This window comes from Hyla sarda, chromosome 7 (assembly GCF_029499605.1).
Source record: "Hyla sarda isolate aHylSar1 chromosome 7, aHylSar1.hap1, whole genome shotgun sequence".
In the NCBI taxonomy this organism is placed as follows: Eukaryota; Metazoa; Chordata; class Amphibia; order Anura; family Hylidae; genus Hyla; species Hyla sarda.
In genome coordinates this window covers 203,919,327-203,943,415 of record NC_079195.1, presented here as the reverse complement: position 1 = coordinate 203,943,415, position 24,089 = coordinate 203,919,327, and the positions used below count along the sequence as shown (strand labels likewise).

At 42.9% G+C, this 24,089-nt stretch overlaps 1 protein-coding gene across 1 annotated transcript in view; it reads right to left on the bottom strand.

Annotated features, from left to right (window-relative positions):
• The window catches only part of FAF1 (Fas associated factor 1), a 295,823-nt gene that overhangs the window by 198,780 nt on the left and 72,954 nt on the right, over positions 1-24,089 (bottom strand). The window contains exons 6-7 of the mRNA XM_056532377.1: positions 23,669-23,760; positions 7,689-7,794 (exon numbers count right to left, since the gene is read on the bottom strand). Of these exons, the coding sequence (XP_056388352.1) occupies positions 7,689-7,794; positions 23,669-23,760 (198 nt within the window). The remainder of the gene's footprint in view (positions 1-7,688; positions 7,795-23,668; positions 23,761-24,089) is intronic.

Below are 24,089 nucleotides of genomic sequence, written 5' to 3'. Positions count from 1 at the left end.
CCCATTATAAAGTAAATAACTTGAATCTTTGACTTCTGGCAAAAGCACAGACGTAGTAAATTCTATAGGACAAAGGACGAGAGGGGGTGGGGGGGTGGTAATATACATGGAAAACGACAATGGAAGTGAAAGGGTTTAAAAGGCAATTTTGCAGTCGGCAGAAATTCTAATGGTGGTTATATTTGTTGCTTTGTGTTTTCTCCATGTATATTTTAACTATGCAAACAGAGCGCTGCCGAGAAGGTAGTAGCGCGGGACAGATGAGGAGCGAGGAGACATTTATGGAATATTAATTTCCTCTTTTAATAATTGATGTAGTCATTTTGAATCTTTTCTGCATAGACTATCATGTGTGAGTGGATTGCATTAACACTGCTTAAACATTTCAACTTGTCAGAATGGCCAAGTCCGGTTTTTGATATATTTGCAGTATTTCCCCGTCGAAACAGTAATAATGGCAAAATAAATATGTGCCTCTATTTTATAATCACTAAACATTAATGAATATTTTATATCTTTTTAAATCTCATTGTTTAATTTAAAAGGGTGAAATTAAGTCTCCTACCAGCAATGTGCCAATTATCTCCTGATCAAACAATAACCCGGCCATTATACTGCCGTCTGTTTGGATTTCAGAAGCTAATTTGGAGTTGCAGAATGGGCCCTGCCGGAGTTGGTAAAGAGCGTTGAATGTTGGCCTCTTGTGGTTGAAGGCTGTATTGCATGTGTGAAGTTTCCGAGATTCAGTCTACAGTAGTGGTCTGCAAACTGTGAACCACCAGGTGGTGCAAAACTACAACTCCCAGCATGCCCGGACAGCCGTTGGCTGTCCGGGCATGCTGGGAGTTGTAGTTTTGCAACAGCTGGAGCTCCGCAGTTTGCAGATCACTGGTCTACATTGAAGAGGTGAATGAGAGGATCATAATATAGTTTCCAGAATCATTGGGATTAGAGATGAGCGAACTTACAGTAAATTCGATTCGTCACGAACTCCTCGGCTCGGCAGTTGATGACTTTTCCTGCGTAAATTAGTTCAGCCTTCAGGTGCTCCGGTGGGCTGGAAAAGGTGGATACAGTCCTAGGAAAGAGTCTCCTAGGACTGTATCCACCTTTTCCAGCCCACCGGAGCACCGGAAAGCTGAACTAATTTATGCAGGAAAAGTTATCAACTGCCGAGCCGAGAAGTTCGTGACGAATCGAATTTACTGTAAGTTCGTTCATCTCTAATTGGGATCTAAAATGTTTTTCTTTAAAGAGTACCTCTCATGATCTTGTTATATTTTATAATCCTCCCAGTTCACTGCCCCCATCATGATAAACCATCCTCTGCCTTTATTTTTATTATTTGTTCGTTTTCTACCTTGATATTGCTTCGTATTTTTTGCTCAGTCTCAGTCAGACTCACAGACTAGGAAGGGGCGTTCCTCAGCAGGTGTGACATCATCTGAAGCCATACGGGGGAGAACTTCCTCCCTCACTCTGCTACACACAGCCCAGAGCAGTTCAGTGTGAGATGAGCTATGATTGGCTAAGGCTTCCCACACCCCCCCCCCTCGGCACTCCAGACTTTTTTTTTCTTCAGCCTTTGAGCCCATGATGCCCAGTTATAATACTGTGTAATTTGCTTCTAATACCCCTGTGTGTCGCTTTGTCCCATTATCCTGTAAATGCTGTAGTATGTCTTTATTTTACTGTTGTCTCTGACCTTTCCCATCATTCCACTGGGCCAGAGACAATATGTCATAAGTCACATGGTCTCCGGGAGGCGTGGCTATGCTGCAGTGGGTGAGTGGATAACATTTCATTAGTAAACCCCTTCCACCCAGCTATCCACCCACCCATTGCAGTATAGTCACGCCACTGGAGACCATGTGAGTTATGACACATTGTTTCTAACCGCATAGAATGCTGGGAAAGATCAGAGACAACAGCGAAATAAAAAGACTGCACTACAGCACTTCCGGGTGTGAGAGCTGTGTTTCCCCCCACGATCATCTGTACGGAGCCCCAACTCTCCCACAGAGTGGCACATCACTAATAGTTGATCTCTAAACATAGTCTAGATAATCTAATAAGTGTAAGGTCACACATAGCGCATCCGCAGCATATTTGAAGCTGCTGATGCGCTACTGACCGCACCTAGAGTCAGCCTCCTACTTTGCCAGTGTGCCCTGGTTTGTCATCTCATAGCAGCAATACGCCACTACGAGCAGACACAAACTGAACTGTCAGTCGGGCGCGCATGCGCAGTGTAATCAGATATAATGGCCGCTCCCTCTGCTAGGTCAAGTGGCCCCGAAGTCTGTGAGTACAATGCGCATGCGCGGCTCGCAGCTCAGTCTGTGTCTGTGAGTAGTAGCTTATTGCTGCCCAGGCAAATTAGGAGGCTGACTCTAGGGGCAGTCAGTAGCACATCTGCAGCGTCAAATACACTGTGGTTGGGCTAGGTGTGACATTACCCTAAGGGTATGTTCACACTGCGGAATCTCAGGCGTCTGCAGAATCCGTCAGACGTCCACCGCCGAAAATACTTCGGTGGTAGGACCGCGGGGCACTGCGCCGTCACCATTGACGGCTATGCAGTACTTGCGGAATTCCGCGCGAAGAATGAACACGTTCTTTCTTTGGCGGAACAATTTAAGCGGTGGAATTTATTTAAACATCTGATTTATTGCTAATTTTGAAATCCCTATTGGAGTCAATGGGGAAAATCCACAACACACATACAGCATTTCTGCAGCATAAACGGACATGGTGTAGATTTAAATTCCACACCGAAGGCCAATTCCAAATTTCTGCCACAGTGTTTGTACTGTATCATAGGGTATTTTTACATGGGATGGATATACTACAGATTTAGCGTTGTGGATCTCTGTGCAAAAAATCTGCAGAATATTACAGCATCAGCAATGTGAATGATATTTTAAGAAATCTTTCTCACATGGAATCCACATGGAAATTGACAGGCTTTAAATCCACAGCATGTCCAGTAAAGGAGTACAGTGGTCCCTCAAGTTACAATATTAATTGGTTCCAGGATGACCATTGTATGTTGAAACCATTGTATGTTGAGACCATAACTCTATGGAAACCTGGTAATTGGTTCTGAAGTCCCAAAATGTCATCCAAAAATAGGAAAAAGTGAGGATTAAAGATAAATAAGTAGATAACTAATACAGATAAAGCAAATCCTTACATATAAAAGTAAGAAACATCTACTGGGAGCTGTAATCACTGTCTATGTCAGTGTTTCCCAACCAGGGTGCCTCCAGCTGTTGCAAAACTACAACTCCCAGCATGCCCGGACAGCCGTTGGCTGTCCGGGCATGCTGGGAGTTGTAGTTTTGCAACAGCTGGAGGCACCCTGGTTGGGAAACAATGGTTTATGTAGAGGACAGGGGCTTCTTCAGGGTCCTATACAGTACACAGAGTGACCCAAATGGAGCCGCCCTTACTTGGTGTCCAAAGGAGCAGCTAACCCTGGCACAGGTAAGGAGTACAGAACATGTAATACCGCCCTTTACTGTAGGGGGCGCTACCAGACAGCCAGTCAGTGTAGGCACTTCAGTAATAGAGGTAAAGAGTAGTACAGAACATGTAATACCTCCCTATACTGTAGGGGGCGCTACCAGACACCAGTCAGTGCATACACTTCAGTAATACAGGTAAAGAGTACAGAACATGTAATACGTCCCTGTACTGTAGGGGGCGCTACCAGACACCAGTCAGTGCATACACTTCAGTAATACAGGTGATTTACCAGTAAAATGCCCATTCTGATTGGTCAGTTCCTCCAGTTGTGACAGGTATCAATGTCCATAACATTGTATGTTGAGTCTGGTTTCAAGTTACAATGGTCCAGAAAAGACCATTGTATGTTGAAACTATTGTATGTTGAGGCCATTGTAAGTTGAGGGATCCCTGTAGTGTACAGAAAAGGATTTCCAGTCTGTTGTGCCCGGTTTGGAAAAAAAAAAAAAAACACTTAACTCACCATTCTCTATTCCCCCGTAACGCTGCTACAGTTGTTCGGTCCTCCGGTTCAGCCTTCTTCCGCGCGCACGGATCGTCACACTGCGCTCAGCCCATCAACGGCTGAGGAGGGACATCGCTGCGGCCAGTGATATGCTGAGCGAAGTGTGAAAATCGATGCACACGGAAGAAGAAAGAAGACCGGACCGGAGGACCGAAAAGCTGAAGCAATGAAACGGGGGAACAGAGGAAGGTGAGTTTAAGTTTCTTTTCTATTTTTATGCAGCCCGGGTACAACGGACTGGAGATACTTTTCAGTATACTACTCCTTTAATGCTGTGGACATGAAACAGTTTTGTTCCTGTTTCTTACCAATGACTTCAACGAGGAAACCAAAATCCACAATAAATCCGCAGTTGTAAAGGATTTTGCTGTGGAAACACTGTGGATCTGCTTGAAAACCACAAGTGAAAATGTCAAATACATTATTTATCATTGTGAATAATCCACAGCATTTCAGACACTGTAAGTATCTATATAAGGCTAAGTCTCGACTAGTTTATTTATTTATATTTTTTAGTCTTGGTGCTTCTTTCCCAGCATTTTTCTCCTCATTACAGGTCATGTGATTATTTCATCATGTAACTCAAGGATTTCTAATGAAGAATTTACAGGAGCGCCGGGGTGTGTACAGGGAAAACCACAATTTTATTTTTTTTTACCTCCCATGGACTCCAATATTTGTGCATTAACAATTTTTATAAATAAATAAAACATCATAGTCTGAACATGAACTGGAGAAGAAAAGAAAAAAAAAAAGCTAAGTGAGTGGTGTTTTATAAATCCTTATTGACATCTGGCCTCAGCATTTTTTGCACTAAAAATATGCTGTGCGGCATTTGAGAGTTTTTGAAAAACATAAATAAATAAATAAATAATTAGGAAGTATAGCCTAAAAAGGTTATGCTGTCAATCACAAAAAAGCTAAATCTTTTAGTTTTAGTGTCGATGCTGAAGATGTTGCATATAAAACTGAAAAGTTTAAAGACCCTAAAACCGGCGACAGAACATAATAGAGCAAAGCACTGGGTAGTAGTGAAAACTTTTTAACTTTTGCTGCTGAAGAACCTCTTCCTAAAGAAAAATATATCAGTAAATCAGTGGCACAGGAGAATGAACACACTTAGGCTAGTTTCATACTGTGTTAAAGGTCCAAAAATGGGATGCAGATGTATGCTGTACTTGGTGTCCATTTGGGCCATATTCGCTATTTTAAACAGACTGTGTAACACACAAGACTGCTGCAAATAGCATATACGACCTGAATCAGGTCACCGGGTGACTCCATTCGGGCCATTGAAAAGAATAGCATCTGCTGCCTCAGATTACTACAGGATCCCATTCAGGGTCTCCCCAATAGTCAGGAGAGTCAGTGGGGAGAAGAACGTGGTCCATAAACCTACAATGGGGCCGTCCAGAGAAGTTCAGCCTCTCGCTTCTTCTTGCTTGTTCTCCTGATTGGTGGGGACCTTAGTGCTGACTCCCAGACAGACCAAAACTTTAGACACTATAAACTTTTTAATGAGTGTTCAGAACCTACCCAATCACAAAAATGAGCTGGGAGAAGTGCGTACTCTCTCAGCTCTGTGCCATGTGACCCAGACAGACTTACAGTATATGTCTATGGGATTGTCTCGGGTGCCAGCACAGAGTCCTGCGAGAGAAGTGGACAGCCACAAGTTTCTCTCTCTCTGCTTGTTCTAGCGATCAGTTGGGGTCTGAACACCCAGGCTCCAGACCAATTAAACATTTTTTCTTTTTCTTTCTTTTTTTAAACGACAGATACACAATCCCAACTCCCCCACCCCCAACTTTTCTAACTCCAACCACAATATTCCTTTGCCTGTTATTGTTAAAAGTTGCAAAAGTTAAAGGACACCTGTAATGTAAAAAACGTATCCCCTATCTGAAGGATAGAAGATAAGTTATAGATCGTGGGGAGGGGGGGGTCCGGGCGCTGGGACCCCCGCGATCTCCTGTATGGGGTGCCAGCATTCTCCTTCAGATAGGGGAGAAGTTATTTTACACTACAGATGTCTTTAATAACATTGTTAAAAAGAGAATTGATTGTGACTGTTTTCATCATGCATAATATTATTTATGATTCATTAGAACGTCATCGGTAAAATGTCTATCATCATCTCCTAGGTGAATCATCACTAAATATCACTTTTATCCTATCTTCCACACTTCATGATTCCGCTCTTTAGCCCCTGTAACCTTGTTTTCTTCTCTTTAGGTGCTCATGCTGGTTTTCTTTTGGCTTTCCTATATGTAAATTCCATTTCATCCAACTGATTTCTTACCGTTTCTTTTTCAAACATTGATTCCTGTTTCCAACCATTACTTTCACATTTATTTTGTTGAGCATTTTCTACTTTCCACCCATATTGCTTTTTGATCCCAATTAGAACTTGCCTATATGCTGTCCCATTTCTTTTTACCAGCACCATATTTTACACACAACTAACTGGGAATAACCAACATCTTTTGCCCCATTCTGTGTTGGATTTCTATCCTGAATGCGTTTTATAATATTTTCAATTAATATAATGGGCAGCTCTTTTGTTGAGGCCATGATTTATTTCAATGAGCAAAGTCAACATCTCAGTAAGGTCTACAAGCACTTCTCACTATAAAAACAGACCAATATGACTTTTGTCTGAATTTTGTACTAGCTGCAGTGAGTCCATTTTTGCCAGGGTTGTATCACCTATCTATCCATATTTCATTTATCTATATGGTGCTGGTTTCAGTGTTAGAGGAGTACTCCGGGATGTAAAGATTGTGCTTCAGACTGCCGGCATAAAAAAATAAATAAAAGGAATACATAGCTGCCGCCGCTCCCCCGATGCCTCCGGTGACCTGCTCCGGCCTCTGCCGCGATCCTCTTCCTGGTTGCCGGTGAGTCATACTGCACTCAGCCAATCACTGGCTGCAGCGAAGTCTCGCCTCGGCCTGTGATAGGTTGAGCGGCAGTGTGACGTTTTTGCCCCGGCACTGGTCTTCTTCCTGGTGTCGGGACCGAAAATGTCACACTGCCGCTCAGCCTATGGCCGGCCGAGGAGAGACTTCGCTAAGGCCGGTGATTGGCTGAATGCAATATGACTTACCGACCACTGGCCACCAGGAAGAAGATCCCGGCAAAGGCCGGAGCGGTTAACTGGAGGCACCGTGGGAGCAGCGGCAGGTATGTATCCCTTTACTTCTTTTTTTTTTTTTTTTTTTTTTTTACTTTCGGCAGTGTGGGACACAATTTTTACATCTCGGATTACTCCTTTAATCTAGACTCTGAGATCACTGTCACTGTTGTAATAGGAGTGCCACTGTTTTAATATATAAAAAAATGGGAGCAACATTGATCCTCTTGAGATGCCACTAGGATCTAGAAAAAGCATGATCTTTATCATCTGTGACAGCTTTTACAATGCTTATGCTACTTTTATTCAGCTGTGATAATTTTGCGGCAGGACAGGACTACATAGAATCCTTTCAATGTATTCAGCAGGATGGCTCCTCTCTGCTAGGTAAATGGAAAGGACATCATAGAATACTTCTTCAAGTGAAAGGTCTTTGCAATTTAGCAGGAACACTTAATAATTTTACAAGACATGTTATTACTGTTAAAGCTCATGTCTTGGCTACACCTTTCTCACCTCCTGTATAGTGCAGTTCCCAGAGAATTGCAGGTTGTATTCCCTCTTGACCTCGCGGTGAGTGATGATCAGCATATAGTTCTGGTTTAATGACTCCTGTTGAGAGCTGTGGGAATAGAATTAGAGACAGAGTCAGAGAAGACAAGTAGTGGCGTGCTCCACTAGAGCGCTCGTCCTTCTGGGAGACCAAGCACTGCCACTCAGACAAGCCCGGGCACACCTCACCCCCAGCACAGGAGCTGCTACTGTACTGACCAAACATAGATAGGGTGTCCTATGAGCCTGTTACTTCACAGACACATAGCTAACACCCACGTAATTAGGAGATCTAATTAGATAAACACGTACAAGCAGCATCTCCGCAGGGTCCGAGACCACACAAATCCACCAAGAAGTGTTAAAACACATATCACAAAGTCAGCACCCAAAGGACAGGGAGGAGAACAAACCACTGGTGTTAATCTAGAGTAATGCACAGACCTAGGCAGGGGTTCTTATTAAATGGATACTCCAGTGGGGAAAAAAAAAATCATATCAAATGGCTCCAGAAAGTTATACAGATTTGTAAATTACTTCTATCAAAAATCTTAATCCTTCCAGTACTTATCAGCTGCTGTATGTTCCACAGGAAGTTGTATAGTTATTTTCTGTCTGAACATAGTGCTCTCTGCTGACACCTCTGTCCGTGTCAGGAACTGTCCAGAGCAGAAACAATTCCCCATAGCAAACCTCTCCTGCTCTGGACAGTTCCTGACACGGACAGAGGTGGCAGTAGAGAGCACTGTGGTCAGACTGGAAAGAACAACTTCCTCTGTAGCATACAGCAGCTGATAAGTACTGGAAAGGTTAAGTTTTGTTAATAGAAGTAATTTACAAATCTGTATAACTTTCTAGCACCAGTTGATTTGAATTCCACCCCCCCCCCCCCCACCAGATTTCCCCTTTAATACATGGGACCTAACCGCAGCATGAACAATATGTCAATCTCATTCTTCTACATTTCTTCTGTAGAACCACAAAATATTTCATCTATAATAATTCATCTAAGTAAGTCCACAAGATCATAGGACACGGACGTGTCTCTTCCTTGGCTTGTCCATTAGTCATGGATTCCATAAGGACTCAAGTGGACCATTTCCACCTAGAACAGCTTCCACTTGTCTATCACAGTTATTCATGGTCAACGTACAATGGGGGGGACTTTATTTATACAGCCTAATTCTTAGATAGTGCTAACAGCCTTCAAATGTGTCCGATTTCTCCCAGTGGTTCAGGGTGTTTGATACATTGGACGCATGTGAAGGCTGTAGAATGAGTGTAGATTAACTATAAATTAGCTTACTTCATGCCAGAATCAAGCACCAAATTTTGGCACAATTTTTACCCATTTATTTAGTACATGCTCTTTTATAATTAAGAAGTGTCTAAAACACATAATGAATGTGGTGCAAGTAATTTAAGACAGTTTCTTTGGAAAATTCTGTGGCATTTGCATACATGTGCCCCGTTCCAAAAGGGAGATCTAATAGACACCATAAGACTCTCTTTTTATGGTACGTAAATGGCCTAAATGGCACATAAATGGTGTTTTAACTTCAACCTCTATATGGAACTATCAACAGTTTAAAGGGGTATTCCACCCACATACATCCTATTATCTATCAAAAGGATAGGGGATAAGAGGTTTTATCATGGGAGACCCATCGCAGGGACCACTCGCGATCTCCGCGCAGCACTCATGCCGCACTTAGCATTCTAAACACTATGTTTGGAATGCTGGGTTGGGGGGGGGGGCCAGAGACGCGACATCACGCCATGCCCCCCCCTTGTGATGTCATTTCACGTGCCCTCCATTCATGTTTATGGGAGGGGGCGTGAAGGTCGTCACGCCCCCTCCCATAGACATGAATGGAGGGCGCGTGGTGTGACGTCATGCCTCCAGATGCCCAAACCCAGTGGGGATGTCTGTAGGCAGAATACCCCTTTAAGACTCAAAACTGCTGGCAGATTGCCTTCACAGGGGTATTCTGGTGATAACATTTTGTTTGGTGACAGGCTGAAACTGAATTACGTAGAGGTAGACAAACTCAGCAACGTAATTTAGGAGGCAGAAGTTCTACATTACTAATCTGTCACTTGCTGCACTTAGAACTCTTCCCCCTGTGTCTGCAAAGCCAGAGGCATTATGGGAAATATAGGCTGCCCTAGGAAAGCCAGAGCAAATAGAAAGAAGGAAGGAATCAAGGTGGCCCCTCAGCTAAAATAGGTATCCACAAGAGGATGAATTATAATTATTCTCCAAAAATGGCCTATGCTGCACTGTATAAGCTAAAAAAAAAAAAAAAAACACAATTCTGTAGTGCTTCATTAACCCCTTCATGACCAGTTTTTTTCCTCCTTACCCATAAAAAATTATAACTCTTTCAATTTTGCACCTAAAAATCCATATGATGGCTTATTTTTTGTGCCACCAATTCTACCTTATAATGACGTCAGTCATATTACCCAAAAATTGACAGCGAAAGGGAAAAAAAACATTGTGCGACAAAATTGAAGAAAAACGCCATTTTGTATTTTTGGGGGCTTCCGTTTCCACGCAATAAATTTTTCGGTAAAAATGACACCTTCTCTTTATTCTGTAGATCCATACAATTAAAATGATACCCTACGTATATAGGTTTGATTTTGTCGTACTTCTGTAAAAAATCATAACTACATGCAGGAAAATGCATACGTTTAAAATGGTCATCTTCTGACCCTTCTGAACTTTATTTGTCCACGAACGGGGCGGTATGAGGGCTAATATTTTGCGCCGCTATCTGAAGTTTTTAGTGGTATTATTTTTGAATTGATCATACTTTTTGATCGCTTTTTATTCATTTTTTTCATGATATAAAAAAGTGACCAAAAATCCGTTATTTTGGACTAGGGATAAACTGATTATCGGTTTGGTCGATATTCACGATTTTGGACGTTATCAGTATTGGCAATTACCTTGCCGATATTCCGATAATGCCCCGCCCCCCACCACGCCGCTCCACTTACTTTTATTAGGGAAGGTTAAATGATCTTTATAAACTTTTTTTTGCACTTGGGGCTAAACGCTGCACATACTGATCTTTTACATTGATCAATTGTTTCTCATAGGATAACATTGATCAAGGATTCTGCCACTTGACTGCTCATGCCTGGATCAGTCACAGAGCAGTCATTTGGCGATCTGACATGGAGAAGGAAGGTAAGGCACCCACCTCGGTCCTCCAGCTGTTCGGGATGCCACAATTTCGCCGCAGCAGTCCCGAACAGCCCACTGAGCTAACCAGCACTGATTAGCTTTCAGTTTAGATGAGGCTTTCAATTTTTAATGCCATGTCTAAAGGGTTAATAGTGCGGGGTACAGTGATCAGTGCCGTGCACCATTAGCCATGGGTCCCGGCCGTTGCTAGGTGCCAGGCCTGACCCGCTAGAAAGGGAGAGGACCCAGGCCGTACCGGTATGCCCTGGGTCGGGAAGGGGTTAAGGTTATAATAAAGAAAGTGTTAATGTAAACTATTATCTGTAGGAAATATTTAAACTTTAGGACTCGTTTCCCTTTAACCTTTTAAAAGGATTTTGGCTTGAAAAATTGGTTTGTGCATTCTAAATCCTGGAACGTTTTTTGGAGGAGCTGCCAGTCTCATCTGCAACAAGGCGCACGATTACTTGCCTTTTATTTTCTCATAGACGTGCCATTGGGATTAAAAATTAAACACTGCCAAACCTGTCAATTAAAGCAGCCGATTCTAAGCTTGCAGATTTATACCGGCTCATGTCAGCTACAGATCACATTTACAGTAATTACCGCTTATTTACATTAACACAAAATAAGAAATCAGTATGTAGATGGAATGTTTGTTGGAGATAATGCTGCCCGAGATTTCACATTTGCTGCTGACAGAAGCCACTTAAAAACCTGGAACGTATGCAAATCTCCCAAGCCTGTGCAGCACAGAAGCACGCCAGCCCCGACTTACAGACGGAAAGCAAACACGGGGCACTAATCCCAATGATGGAATGGGACGATGACTACAACTCAAATTATACTGCAACAATTCAATGGGATTCCACCTGCGCTGGGTATAATCACTGTACTGGATACTGCTATTTTACCATATGGTCCCTTATCTAATAAGGGGGCGGGGGGGGGGGGGGGGGGGATATATGAAAGCTAAATGGCTTTAGGGACCTTTCATTCATTCATTTTTATTTGGATTTTCTGAACATAATTTTTTGCAGCATTTACAGTAGCAAAGAATAGGATAGGATAGAAAAATCATCAGAAAATCTGTGCAGAAAGAGATGCCATGAAGATTAAAAGGAAATGTGTCGCCCAGATATTTTTTTACTGAATAAAGCCAGATACTAAAACGTTTCTTTCCTAATCTTTTTCATTTTTCTAATTGCAATTTTTTTTATTGTATTTTTGTTTTACGTTATTATGGGGCAGCCATCTTTCATGAGCTGTAAAGAAAAGAATTTACAGAGAATCGCTATACAGCAACCCCCATGGACACAGACCTGTCCCATTCAGATGAACTAACTGGAAAGATGTCTTGGCATGCTCTGTGACCTTTGAAGAGGTAATTTCAAAGGGAAGGGGAGGCTGAGCTCGGAGCTTCAGCTATTGTGAAGATACGGTCTTCTCCATCTACTAAGTAAAATCAAAACACACTAATACTTACCTGGCTCGGGCCCTGCTGCCAGTATAACGCCTCCCCGCTATCCGGCACTTCCAGGTTTGGGGACATGACTTAATGTGGCCTCTGATCCAACCACCATGAAGTCATGTCCTGAACATGAAGGCAATGGACAGAAGGGAACGGCGGCGCAAGCAGCAAGGTAAGTAAGGTTTTTTTTTTGTTTGTTTTTTAAACTTACCCCCTCCCTGACCAGATTTTAAACAGAACATTTCGGCAAGACACTCCTTTAAAGGATTACTGTCATTAGTAAGAAAATAAAAATAATAAAATCAGTGTATTAATGTGCCCTAAGACCTGTATACATAATAATATGCATGTGTTTATATGTAAAATACCTTTTGGTCTATGTACACTGCTCAAAAAAATAAAGGGAACACTAAGATAACACATCCTAGATCTGAATGAAGGAAGTAATCGTTTGAATTACTTTCGTCTTTACATACTTGAATGTGCGGACAACAAAATCACACAAAAATTATCTATGGAAACCAAATTTATCAACCCATGGAGGTCTGGATATGGAGTCACACTCAAAATCAAAGTGGAAAACCCCACTACAGGCTGATCCAACTTTATGTAATGTCCTTAAAACAAGTCACAATGAGGCTCAGTAGTGTGTGTGGCCTCCACGTGCCCGTATGACCTCCCTACAACGCCTGGGCATGCTCCTGATGAGGTGGTGGATGGTCTCCTGAGGGATGTCCTCCCAGACCTGTACTAAATCTGCCAACTCCTGGACAGTCTGAAGTGGATGGAGCAAGACATGACATCCCAGATATGCTCAATCGGATTCAGGTCTGGGGAATGGGCGGGCCAGTCCATAGCATCAATGCCTTCCTCTTGCAGGAACTGCTGACACACTCCAGCCACATGAGGTCTAGCATTGTCTTACATTAGGAGGAACCCAGGGCCAACCACACCAGCATATGGTCTCGCAAGGGGTCTGAGGATCTCATCTCGGTACCTAATGGCAGTCAGACTACCTCTGGCAAGCACATGGAGGGCTGTGCGACCTCCCGAAGAAATGCCACCCCACACCATTACTGACCCACCGCCAAACCGGTCATACTGGAGGATGTTGCAGGCAGCAGAACCTTCTCCACGGCATCTCCAGACTCTGTCATATCTGTCACGTGCTCAGTGTGAACCTGCTTTCTTTTATCTGCGAATTTGCCAATTTTGGTGTTCTCTGGCAAATGCCAAAATGTCCTGCACAGTGTTGGGCTGTAAGAACAACCCCCAACTGTGGATGTCGGGCCCTCATACCACCCTCATGTAGTCTGTTTCTGACTGTTTGATTGGACACATTGCACATTTGTGGCCTGCTGGAGGTAATTTTGCAGGGCTCTGGCAATGCTCCTCCTGCTCCTCCTGGCACAAAGGCGGAGGTAGCAGTCGTCCTGCTGCTGGGTTGTTGCCCTCCTACGGCCTCCTCCATGTCTCCTGGTAGCGCCTCCATGCTCTGGACACTACGCTGACAGACACAGCAAACCTTCTTTCCCCAGCTCACACTGATGTGCCATCCTGGATGAGCTGCACTACCTGAGCCACTTGTGGGGGTTGTAGACTCCGTCTCATTCTACCACTAGAGTGAAAGCACCGCCAGCATTCAAGTGACCAAAACATCAGCCAGGAAGCATAGGAACTGAGAAGTGGTCTGTGATCACAACCTGCAGAACCACTTCTTTATTGGGGGTGTCTTGCTAATTGCCTATAATTTCCACCTGCTATCTGTTCCATTTGCACAACAGCATGTGAAATTGATTGTCAATCAGTGTTGCTTCCTGAGTGGACAATGTCATTTCACAGAAGTGTCATTGACTTGGAGTTACATTGTGTTGTTTAAGTGTTCCCTTTATTTTTTTGAGCAGTGTATTACTGTAATCAGTCTCTTGAATTCCTCTCAGTGGCTGGGGGCTTTTTACCTTGAGTATGATGAGCTCCTCTCCCCCCCCCCCCCCCCTTCTCCCTTGTCATGTGGACTGCACAAACATATTAACATTTGCAAAGCATATCGCCTAAATGCATGCTCTATATAACGCTAATGCAGCCATCCTTGCTCTACATAACTCTAATGCGGCCATCTAAAACTACTTTACATGGAAATGCTTCTCAACTGGCGAGGTGCAAACTGTCTGCATCTTACTGAATCTCACAGGTGTTCTCCACACACAGTTGAAAGCTGGGTTATACACTGTACTGAGTAGGGGTGTGAATCGCCAAGAATTTGGCGATTCGATTTGAATTGCGATACCAGTGTGGCGATTCGATATATCCCGATATATCGCGATACCGTCTAGGTGACGATACATCGCGATATATCCCGATACATCGCCCACCTGGGAGCATTCATAGATCCCAATAGACGCCGCTGTCAGCTTTGACAGCGGCGATCTAGTACTCCGGTGCTCACTTTTCTCATGTTATCCCGCCCGGGCTGCAAAATAAAAGAAAACGCACTTTATCTTACCTGCCAACGAGCCCCCGGAGCTCCGGTACACTCCGGTACAGGTGTTGGGTCCCCGGGTTGTATTCTTCTTACTTCCTGTTAGCCCGGCACATCACACGGAGCTTCAGCCTATCACCAGCAGAGGCGGGACATCGCTGCGGCCAGTGATAGGCTGAAGCTCCATGTGACGTGCCGGGCTAACAGGAAGTAAGAAGAATACAGCCCGGGGACCGAACACCTGTACCGGAGCTCCGGGGGCTCGTTGGCAGGTAAGATAAAGTGCGTTTTCTTTTATTTTGCAGCCCGGACGGGATAACATGATTAAAGTGTGCACCGGAGTACTCCTTTAATAGCCAGCCGCGGCGATCGCCGCTTGCTGGCTACTAGCGGCGGCCCCCGGCTACTGAAATCAGCCGGGGGTCGCATAGCACGGAGCGGGCACGAGTCGGAGCCCGCTCCATACACCCAGAGCGACGCAGTGTCAGATCCGGCCTGCCCGGCTCCACAAATGTGGAACTTTTATCTCCTGATGCCCAGGACAGGACATGCTGTTCCAGGCGTCAGGAGATAAAAATTCCACATCCCTAAAAGAATCGATTCAGTATCGGCAAATGAAAAAAATCGCGATTATCGTGAGAATCGATTTTTTCTTACATCCCTAGTACTGAGTAAGCAGAAGAGAGAGAAAACCAAACCCCAACTCCCCCTCCCTTTAGAATTTCGGTCCCTTTCTTCGTTGTCAGGACCAAAGAGCCCAGGGGTTCGGTTTCAAAATTAAAGAGACAGAGACCCCTAGTGGCCATGTTTTAAAATATTTCTTTCACATCTTTAGCAATAGATTTTTTTTATGAATTATATTAGAAAAATGCTTTGTTTTTAAAGGAAGTATTAAATAAATAAAAAAGTTGTTTCTAACGACAGTAACGCTTTAACATAAAAACTTGATTTAAACAAAAGGTCATACCCTTTAATGTCAATATTGGTGTTTGAAACTCTCTAGATTTATTTAGGATTTTCCCCATTGACTGATTTTTCTGTGGGAATGCTGTAGATTTGCAGGAAAATTCTATAATTATTATTATTACTACTATTGCTATCTAATTTACATAAACTTCACTGAAATCCTGTACGGAACTAGTGCATTCTAAGTGTGGATTCTGGTAAGGAAGTGCTGCAGATTTTCAGCTGAAGAAATAACAGCATTTTTACTGCGTATGGCCATATTATATTTCTTATGTGGCTGTTTATAGGGAGTTCCATTTTGACATTAGAACAGAGTGCACGCAGTGTTCTCAATTTTTAGCATTCTCTATATTGGTACATTCAGGAATATTTAATCTGCTTCTGTACCTGAACTAGCTATTGTTGTAACTTTGTGTCTAGCATCTAAGGTATATCTGTGCCGTATACATCTACCCAAACCCTCTCATCTCATAAAGTTATTACATATCACCGGGCTGCCCCCCCCCCCCTGCCCCCATAGCATGCTGGGGATTGTAGTTTTGCAACAGCTGGAGGCACCCTGGTTGGGAAACACTGGCATAATGAGTTCTGAAGATGACCAAAAAGTAAAAAAAAAAATAGTTTATTTCATGCCACTTATCTCTTGATATTTAAAGCGGAGAAGAAAGCGTAAAATACACATGTTCAGGAGGTCACTATATACCGGTATTTAAAACTATAGAATTCTTTAAAGGAGATATCCAGTGGTGAAAAACGTATGCCCCTATCCTAAGGATAGGGGATCAGTTTCAGATCGCGGGGGTTCCAAACGCTGGGCCCCCCACGATCTCTCTGTACGGGGCCCCGGCTCGCTGGCCAGATAGCGCATGTTGACCACCGCACGAAGCGGCGTCCGACACGCCCCCTCAATACATCGCTATGGCAGAGCTGGAGATTGCCGAAGGCAGCACACTGGTTCTGCCATAGAGTTGTATTGAGGGGGCGTGTCAGCAGCTTCATGTGGCTGTCGGGGCCCCGTACAGGAGATCGCGGGGGGCCCCAGCGGTCGGACCCCCCGCGATCTGAAACGTATCCCCTATCCTTATCCCCTATGCTAAGTTTTTCACCACTGGATGTCTCCTTTAAGTTATATATATAAGTTGTAATCCTTTAGTAGTTACATGCATCATAGATTCACTCCAAACCAGGTAACACCTCACCCCTTCCTGTAGCTGCACGCTCGTGCACGGAGCCTGCCGGTATGGTTTCCGGTCAACCACGGGATATAGCAAAAGGAAAAGTCCAGCACTACAGCATGCGATCCAAATGCCTTTGCTTTATTAGACGTGTTCATACAGGATACAAACAGGAGCTAAAAACTCTGCGGACGCGTTTCGCGTTGTAAGCGCGAAACGCGTCAGAAGAGTTTTTATCTCCTGTTTGTATACTGTATGAACACGTCTAATAAAAGCAAAGGCATTTGGATCGCATGCTGTAGTGCTGGACTTTTCCTTTTGCTATATCCCATGCATAATACATTGAATGATAGTTACACATTCTAATCTGAGGTGAGGTCCAGTCAGAGTTGTCTGCTGTGCATAGTACATTGGGACCACTGGATTTCAAATTGCAGCCCTACAGATTTTGAAAAACTACAACGGCTGTCCGGGCATGCTGAGAGCTGCAGTTTTACAACATCTGGAGGGCCAAAGCTTGGAAACCACTGATGTAGGACAATAGGGTGGTGCATGCAACATGGTTTTCTTAGCTGGAGGAAGACTAAAAGCCCCATGGAATGATAAAACATGTTATTAGCTATATTTTATTTCTATACAAATGCATCAGGAAATAAATGTTATAACTAAAAAAAAAAAAAATTATATATACGGTATATATTATATATATATATATATATACACACACACACACACACACACACAGCCACTTAGGTGTGTCTGATTACTAAAATTAGAACAAAATCAACTAAGAGAAATTTTTACAAAATACAACTTCATTCTTTTTTCTCTTTTAAATATATAAAATTGCTCCCCCTTGTGGTATCTGATGATTTTCCACATACTTGGCCTTTCAGACGAGCCAAATGTGACTTTATGAAGTTAGCTTAAAATACTACAGAGTATAAAACAACGTGGAATTTTACTTATGGAAGGAACCATATAAAAGGTTGACATTCAATTTAACAGTAGATCAGTGTATTCCTGAGCGTTACAGGACAAATTACAACTTTTTCCTCCTATCTTTATATTGTGGATACATAGGTGACCGGTAGATATGAGAGAGATACACATACATACATACACACATACATACACACATACACATAATTTGCTTTTCTGTGTGTTTGTTCTTTTTTCTTAATACAAGTAAAAAAACTAGTAGACTAAATAAATGTAAAAAAATGTTAAACACAACATTTAGTACACAGCACCATCCTAGATCCACTCAGTGCCATATTTATATGGCAAATCCATGTGTGACCATGGATAAGAATTAACTCTTCCCTGACATCTCTGTTGGGTTCTGGTTTAGCTAATAATCATGGGGCATAACATAAAATATGATGCTCCAGAATAATGATCGTATGGTTTATAAAAGAATTTACCCCCCTCTTTACAAAGGGACTGCCTGGTTTTGATCCTAATACCTTTTTGATAGAATCTACTGGGACCCCTAAATGATCAGCAACAGGAACATGTGGGGGAACCCTGCTATAAATGTGTAATTCCTCTCTATTCACTCCATGAGAGAAGTTAAAACCTACAGACATTTATGCAGCCTTCCCCCACGACAGTGGACGCATTTTACTAAACATAACTTACTAACATTTTACATAAGGTTATCTTCACGCTACATTTTGGGCATACGGCTGTCACATCCGGTGGGGAAATTTAAAAACCGCTCGCTGCTGTATCTGGTTTCGTTGCCGGAATGAAAACAGTGGTCGGACGCCGTTTTCAGTGCAGCAATAAAACGGATACGGTTCAAAAATGAGCCGAGTCCCAATCTGACTCCGTTCGGCTCATTTACATAAATGGTAATGCGGCGCGGGTCCGGCAATGGCCAGTTTTTAAATGAAAACAGTCATCCTGTTCACCCAAATAAACCCAATACACTGGGTTATAGTGTGGGTGAACAGGAGACCGATGAGGGGTCACTGACTACTATACGTACCTGCATGTATACGTTCCCTGAATTGTGCGCTGGAGATGGGCCCGCCTTCATTTGAATATTCTTTGTCGTGGGTCGGGTCGCATCGCAAATCGAGCTGGTGGGCCCCCCTCCAGTGCGCAATTGGTGGAAGATGGAAAGAGATCTTTGGAGGGACAAATCTCCGGAGTGCAGGTACGTAAAGTAGTCATTGACTCCTCATTGGTCTCCTATTCACCCACAATATAACTCAGTGTATTGGGTTTAGTGTGGGTGAACAGGATGACCATTTTCCTTAATGTATGCAGATAAACTTTCCAATAGCATGTTTTAAAAAATATGCTTCTTTCCATTTTATTTTCCACTTTGAAAAAATTACCACTAGGGGTCTCCCTACCAGTTCTGTCTGCAAGCCCATTTTATAGATTTCAGACTCATGCAGGAGTCCTAAATCTCATACTGCAGCAAGGACACAGACAAGCTCAGCACTGCTCCCTTCCTGTCAATCAGACAGGCAGGAGCCAGCACTGTGCTCATAGCACAGCAGGGCATACTCCTGACTCTGCCTTACTGCATGCCCTCATTCATTTTACTATCTGAGCTCCGATCTTTCTTCTCTCTGCACATGCTGTGGTTAAACAGAGAGGAGAAGATTCAGAGCTGCCAGCTGAGCTTGTCTGTGTCCCGGCTGCAGTCTGAGATTTAGGACTCCAGCATGAGTCTGAAATCTATAAAAAGGGCTTGTGGTCATGACTGGTAGGGAGACCTCTAGTATTCATTTTTTTCAAAGTGGAAAATTAAATAGAAAGAAGCATATTTTTTAATAACATGCAATTGGAAAGTTATTCTGCATACATTAATCTATAACTTATCAAAAGTTTTTTGGGATGAAAGGTACCCTTTAACACTAGAGAAAAACAGCTGTAGGTTTGCTGCAATGTTCCAGGGGTGCTCAGCCATGCAATAGATTAAAAGATGAAAAACATAGAAAAAGCGCAGCACTCACCACATTAAAATCTTCCAAACTTTATTGTTAACCCATAATGACATGCTCAGAGTAGGGAGAAATGCATCTAGCCAAAGCTGAAGGAGCAGCAGATGGTAATGGCTGTTTTGTGGCTATGAGCTTCCTCTGGCCTCAAAGGAGAAGCGGGTAATCGCAAGACAGCCATTGTCATCTGACGCTCATTCAGCTTCGATTGATTGCATTTCTCTCTACCCAAGGCATATTTTTTTTATAGATTTCATAAAAATTTGTAAATAAACGGACAACTGGGTGTTACCTGTTAGGGTAGGGCAGTGTTTCACAAACAGGGTGCCTCCAGCTGTTGCAAAACTACAACTCCCAGCATGACAGGAATTTAGCGGAACACCACATAGAAAATGCAGATATTTACCAAAAATTGTGTCCAGAAACTGCTAGTTTACTGTTAATTGAACATTCTGGAACAGCTGAAGGTTGAAGCATAAGGCTGGGTTCATACAAGGACCAACACAGAAGCCAGTGCACGTGGTAAATGGGTAAATCGGAGGTTTATGAACCTAACGGAGGCCAAAAATGTGTCATTTTGGCCTCTGTTTGGGTGGGGTTTGTGGGATGGAAAAGCGCGAACTTCTGCTCTATTCAAATCACCTGGATGCCATAAAAAAGTGACATCAGTCATAGCTTTGTGTCTATATATAGTTATAAACACAGTATACATCAGACAGACACTGCTAACATGCATTTGGGATCTATAGAGCTTCCTGCTGAAGGCTTGAGCCACGGCGAAAAATCCGCAGCAGACCTCATTGAAGTCAGTGTAATCTGCTGCAGCTCAAACCAGTAGCAGGAAACTTGCTGTAGATCCTGCACGTGTGACTGTACCCTTAAAGGGGTACTCCACTGGAAAGCATTTTTTTAAATCAACTGATGCCAGAAAGTTAAAGAGATTTGTAAATGACTTCTATAAAAAAAAAAAATGAATCCTTCCAGTACTTATCAGCTGCTGTATGATCCACAGGAAGTCATTTCCTTTTTTAATTTCCTTTCTGCTTGACCACAGTGCTCTCTGCTGACACCTCTGTCCATTTTAGGAACTGTCCAAAGTAGGAGCAAATCCCCATAGAAAACCTATCCTGCTCTGGATAGTTCCTAAAATGGACAGAGGTGTCAGCAGAGAGCACTGTGGTCAGACAGAAAGGAAATTCAAAAAGAAAAGAATTTCCTGTGGATCATAACAGCAGCTGATAAGTACTGGAAGGATTAAGATTTTTTAATAGAAGTAATTTACAAATCTGTTTAACTTTCTGGCACCAGCTGTTTAAAAAAAAAAAAAAAAAAAAAAAAAAGTGTTTTCCAGTGGAGTACCTCTTTAATAGCAAAAAGGTGAGCACTAATAGGAGTTGTGGCAACTTTTGGTTTAGTTTACAAGTGCATATTTTTCTGCAGATTATCTGCAGCTGATTTCAGCAAAATCCGCTGCAGAAAAACACAGAGGGTGCTCGTGTGAATCTATAAGGTAGACTGTAACCCTCAAAAGATGGGAGGAATTCTAAATGGGCACTGTCACTTAAAAAATTGGTTTGATTTGGTTGGGGGTCTAATCTAAAACTAGCTGGGAGAAGAGTGCGCTAAGAAAAAAAAAAAAAAAAAAAAACTTACAATGGAAGTCTATGGGAGTCTCGATCAACCACACTTCTCTCCTCGCTCATTCAAGCAATCCGTCAGGTTATGGATGTTTAGACCCCAACTTTTCGCTATAATGAGCGGTGAGAGAAGCACGGTTGATAGAGACAATCTCATTCACACGGAGTAATTCAAGTGGAATTTACTCGAGTAATTCCAAATTGCTCCAAATTAATGCAAATCTCCTCTGCCCATTGACTTTAATGTTATTTCTGCTGTCCTGTTCACACATCGGAAATTCTGCTAGCAGAATTTCAGACGCTGAATTCCGTTCCGCTTGAAGAAAGAACATGTTCATTCTTCAAGCAGAATCCGCTAGCAGAAATCAATTGAAGTCAATGGTAAAAAAAAATTCCGCCCGACATCATTTTCGCGTGCAATTTGCGCGGGATTCACGCGCAATTTGCACGGAAATGGCTGAAAAACCCTTCTCTTCTTTCTCCCCCATGTCCACGCGCAATTTCGCACGCAATTCCGCGCAAATTGCACGCAAATTCCGCGCAAAAATAAAATTATTTTTTCCGGCCGAAAATTTTTCAGCGTGACTTACTCTTGGAAAGGGACAGTGCCTATTTACCATTTCGATATCTTGTGAGGGTTATGGTCTACCGTACTCCGCTGGAAAACTTCTTTTTTATTTATTTTTTTTAAATCAACTGGTGCCAGAAAGTTAAACAGATTTGTAAATGACTTCTATTTAAAAATCTTAATCCTTCCAGCAGTCATCTGCAGCTAAATGCACCACAGGAAGTTCTTTTCTTTTTGAATATCCTTTCTTTCTGTCTGACCACAGTGCTCTCTGCTGACACCTCTGTCCATTTTAGGAACTGTCCAAAGTAGGAGCAAATCCCCATAGCAAACCTACCCTGAACTGGACAGTTCCTAAAATGGACAGAGGTGTCAGCAGAGAGCACAGTGGTCAGACAGAGAGGAAATTCAAAAAGAAAAGAACTTCCCGTCGAGCATTTAGCAGCAGATAAGTACTGGAAGGATTAAGATTTTTAAATAGAAGTAATTTACAAATTTGTTTAACTTTCTGGCACCAGTTGTTTAAAAAAAATAAAAAATGTTTTCCAGTAGAGTACCCCTTTAAAGGGGTACTCCGTTGGAAACATCTTATCCCCTATTCAAAGCATAGAGGATAAGATGTTAGATCGTGTGGGTCCCGCCACTGGGGACCCCCGCGACCTCCGGGCCAGCGGCGTACGGAACACGGAAGCTTGCAGCTTCTGCGTTCGTGACGTCACACCATGCCCCCTCCATTCATGTCTGTGGGAGGGGGCATGATGGCTAGTACATAGCTGTCAGGCCTCCTCCCATAGAAATGAATGGAGGGGGCGTGACAGCTTGCAACGCCAGTCATCGGGCACGGAGCGGAATTTGCTCCGTGCACCGAATGACAGGGGTGCCTGCCCAGAGATCGTGGGGGTCCCCAGTGGCGAGACCCCCGCAATCTAACATCTTATCCCTTATCCTTTGGATAGGGGATGTTTTTAATGGAGCACCCCTTTAAGGGTACTTTTTTTTTTTTTTTAAGTGACAATTTGACTGTCAGGACCCCCGTACTATTTAAAATCCTTTTATGATCTGTCACGATGTGAAAACCTTTTCCATAACTTCTACACTACAGGATATAGCACACAGGCCAGTTTAAGATGACCAAAATCCACATTATATTTGTAAGTCCTGGCCCAACCACAGGTCTAATGACTTGAAATAAATGCATCATGGGGGATCTATAAGAGTCTATCATGCGTTCAGTTGAAATCATTTAACCCTTTGTAGGGGGCGGTGGGGTCTGCAGTCATAATACGGACACAAAGGCGTGACAGGGTCTGAAACCGACCATCAGTGTGTCCTATTATTATGGGCCTTGGGTACTACACGGACATGCTGTGCAAATATCTCTACATCAAATGAATTGACAGGAGATCATTTATTATTATTATTATTATTATTATTATAATAAATGGACCAATAGGAAGAAGGACCAACATGGAAACAACTGTATTACCTTGACTGGCTGGACATAGAAGGAAGCGGTAAGTCTGGGGTCAGGACGTAAAGGTTATTGTGTTTTGGCAAGTGAAGGGTCCTTAGGACGGTCTGAAAATAAAAGATATTAAAGTGCATCAATAAAAATAATTTTTATATAGTTTTGCATAGTCCCTACCAACACCAATACTAATAAATTCACTCAGGAAAAGTTAATGTGTTAACATAGTTTGCTAGATGAGAATATGTGAATATATACATAAGTGTTTCCCAACCAGGGTGCCTCCAGCTGTTGCAAAACTACAACTCCCAGCATGCCCGGACAGCCAAAGGCTGTCCGGGCATGCTGGGAGTTGTAGTTTTGCAACAGCTGGAGGCACCCTGGTTGGGAAACACTGATATATATAACATAACTCCTCTATTAAAACATTTTTTTGAAA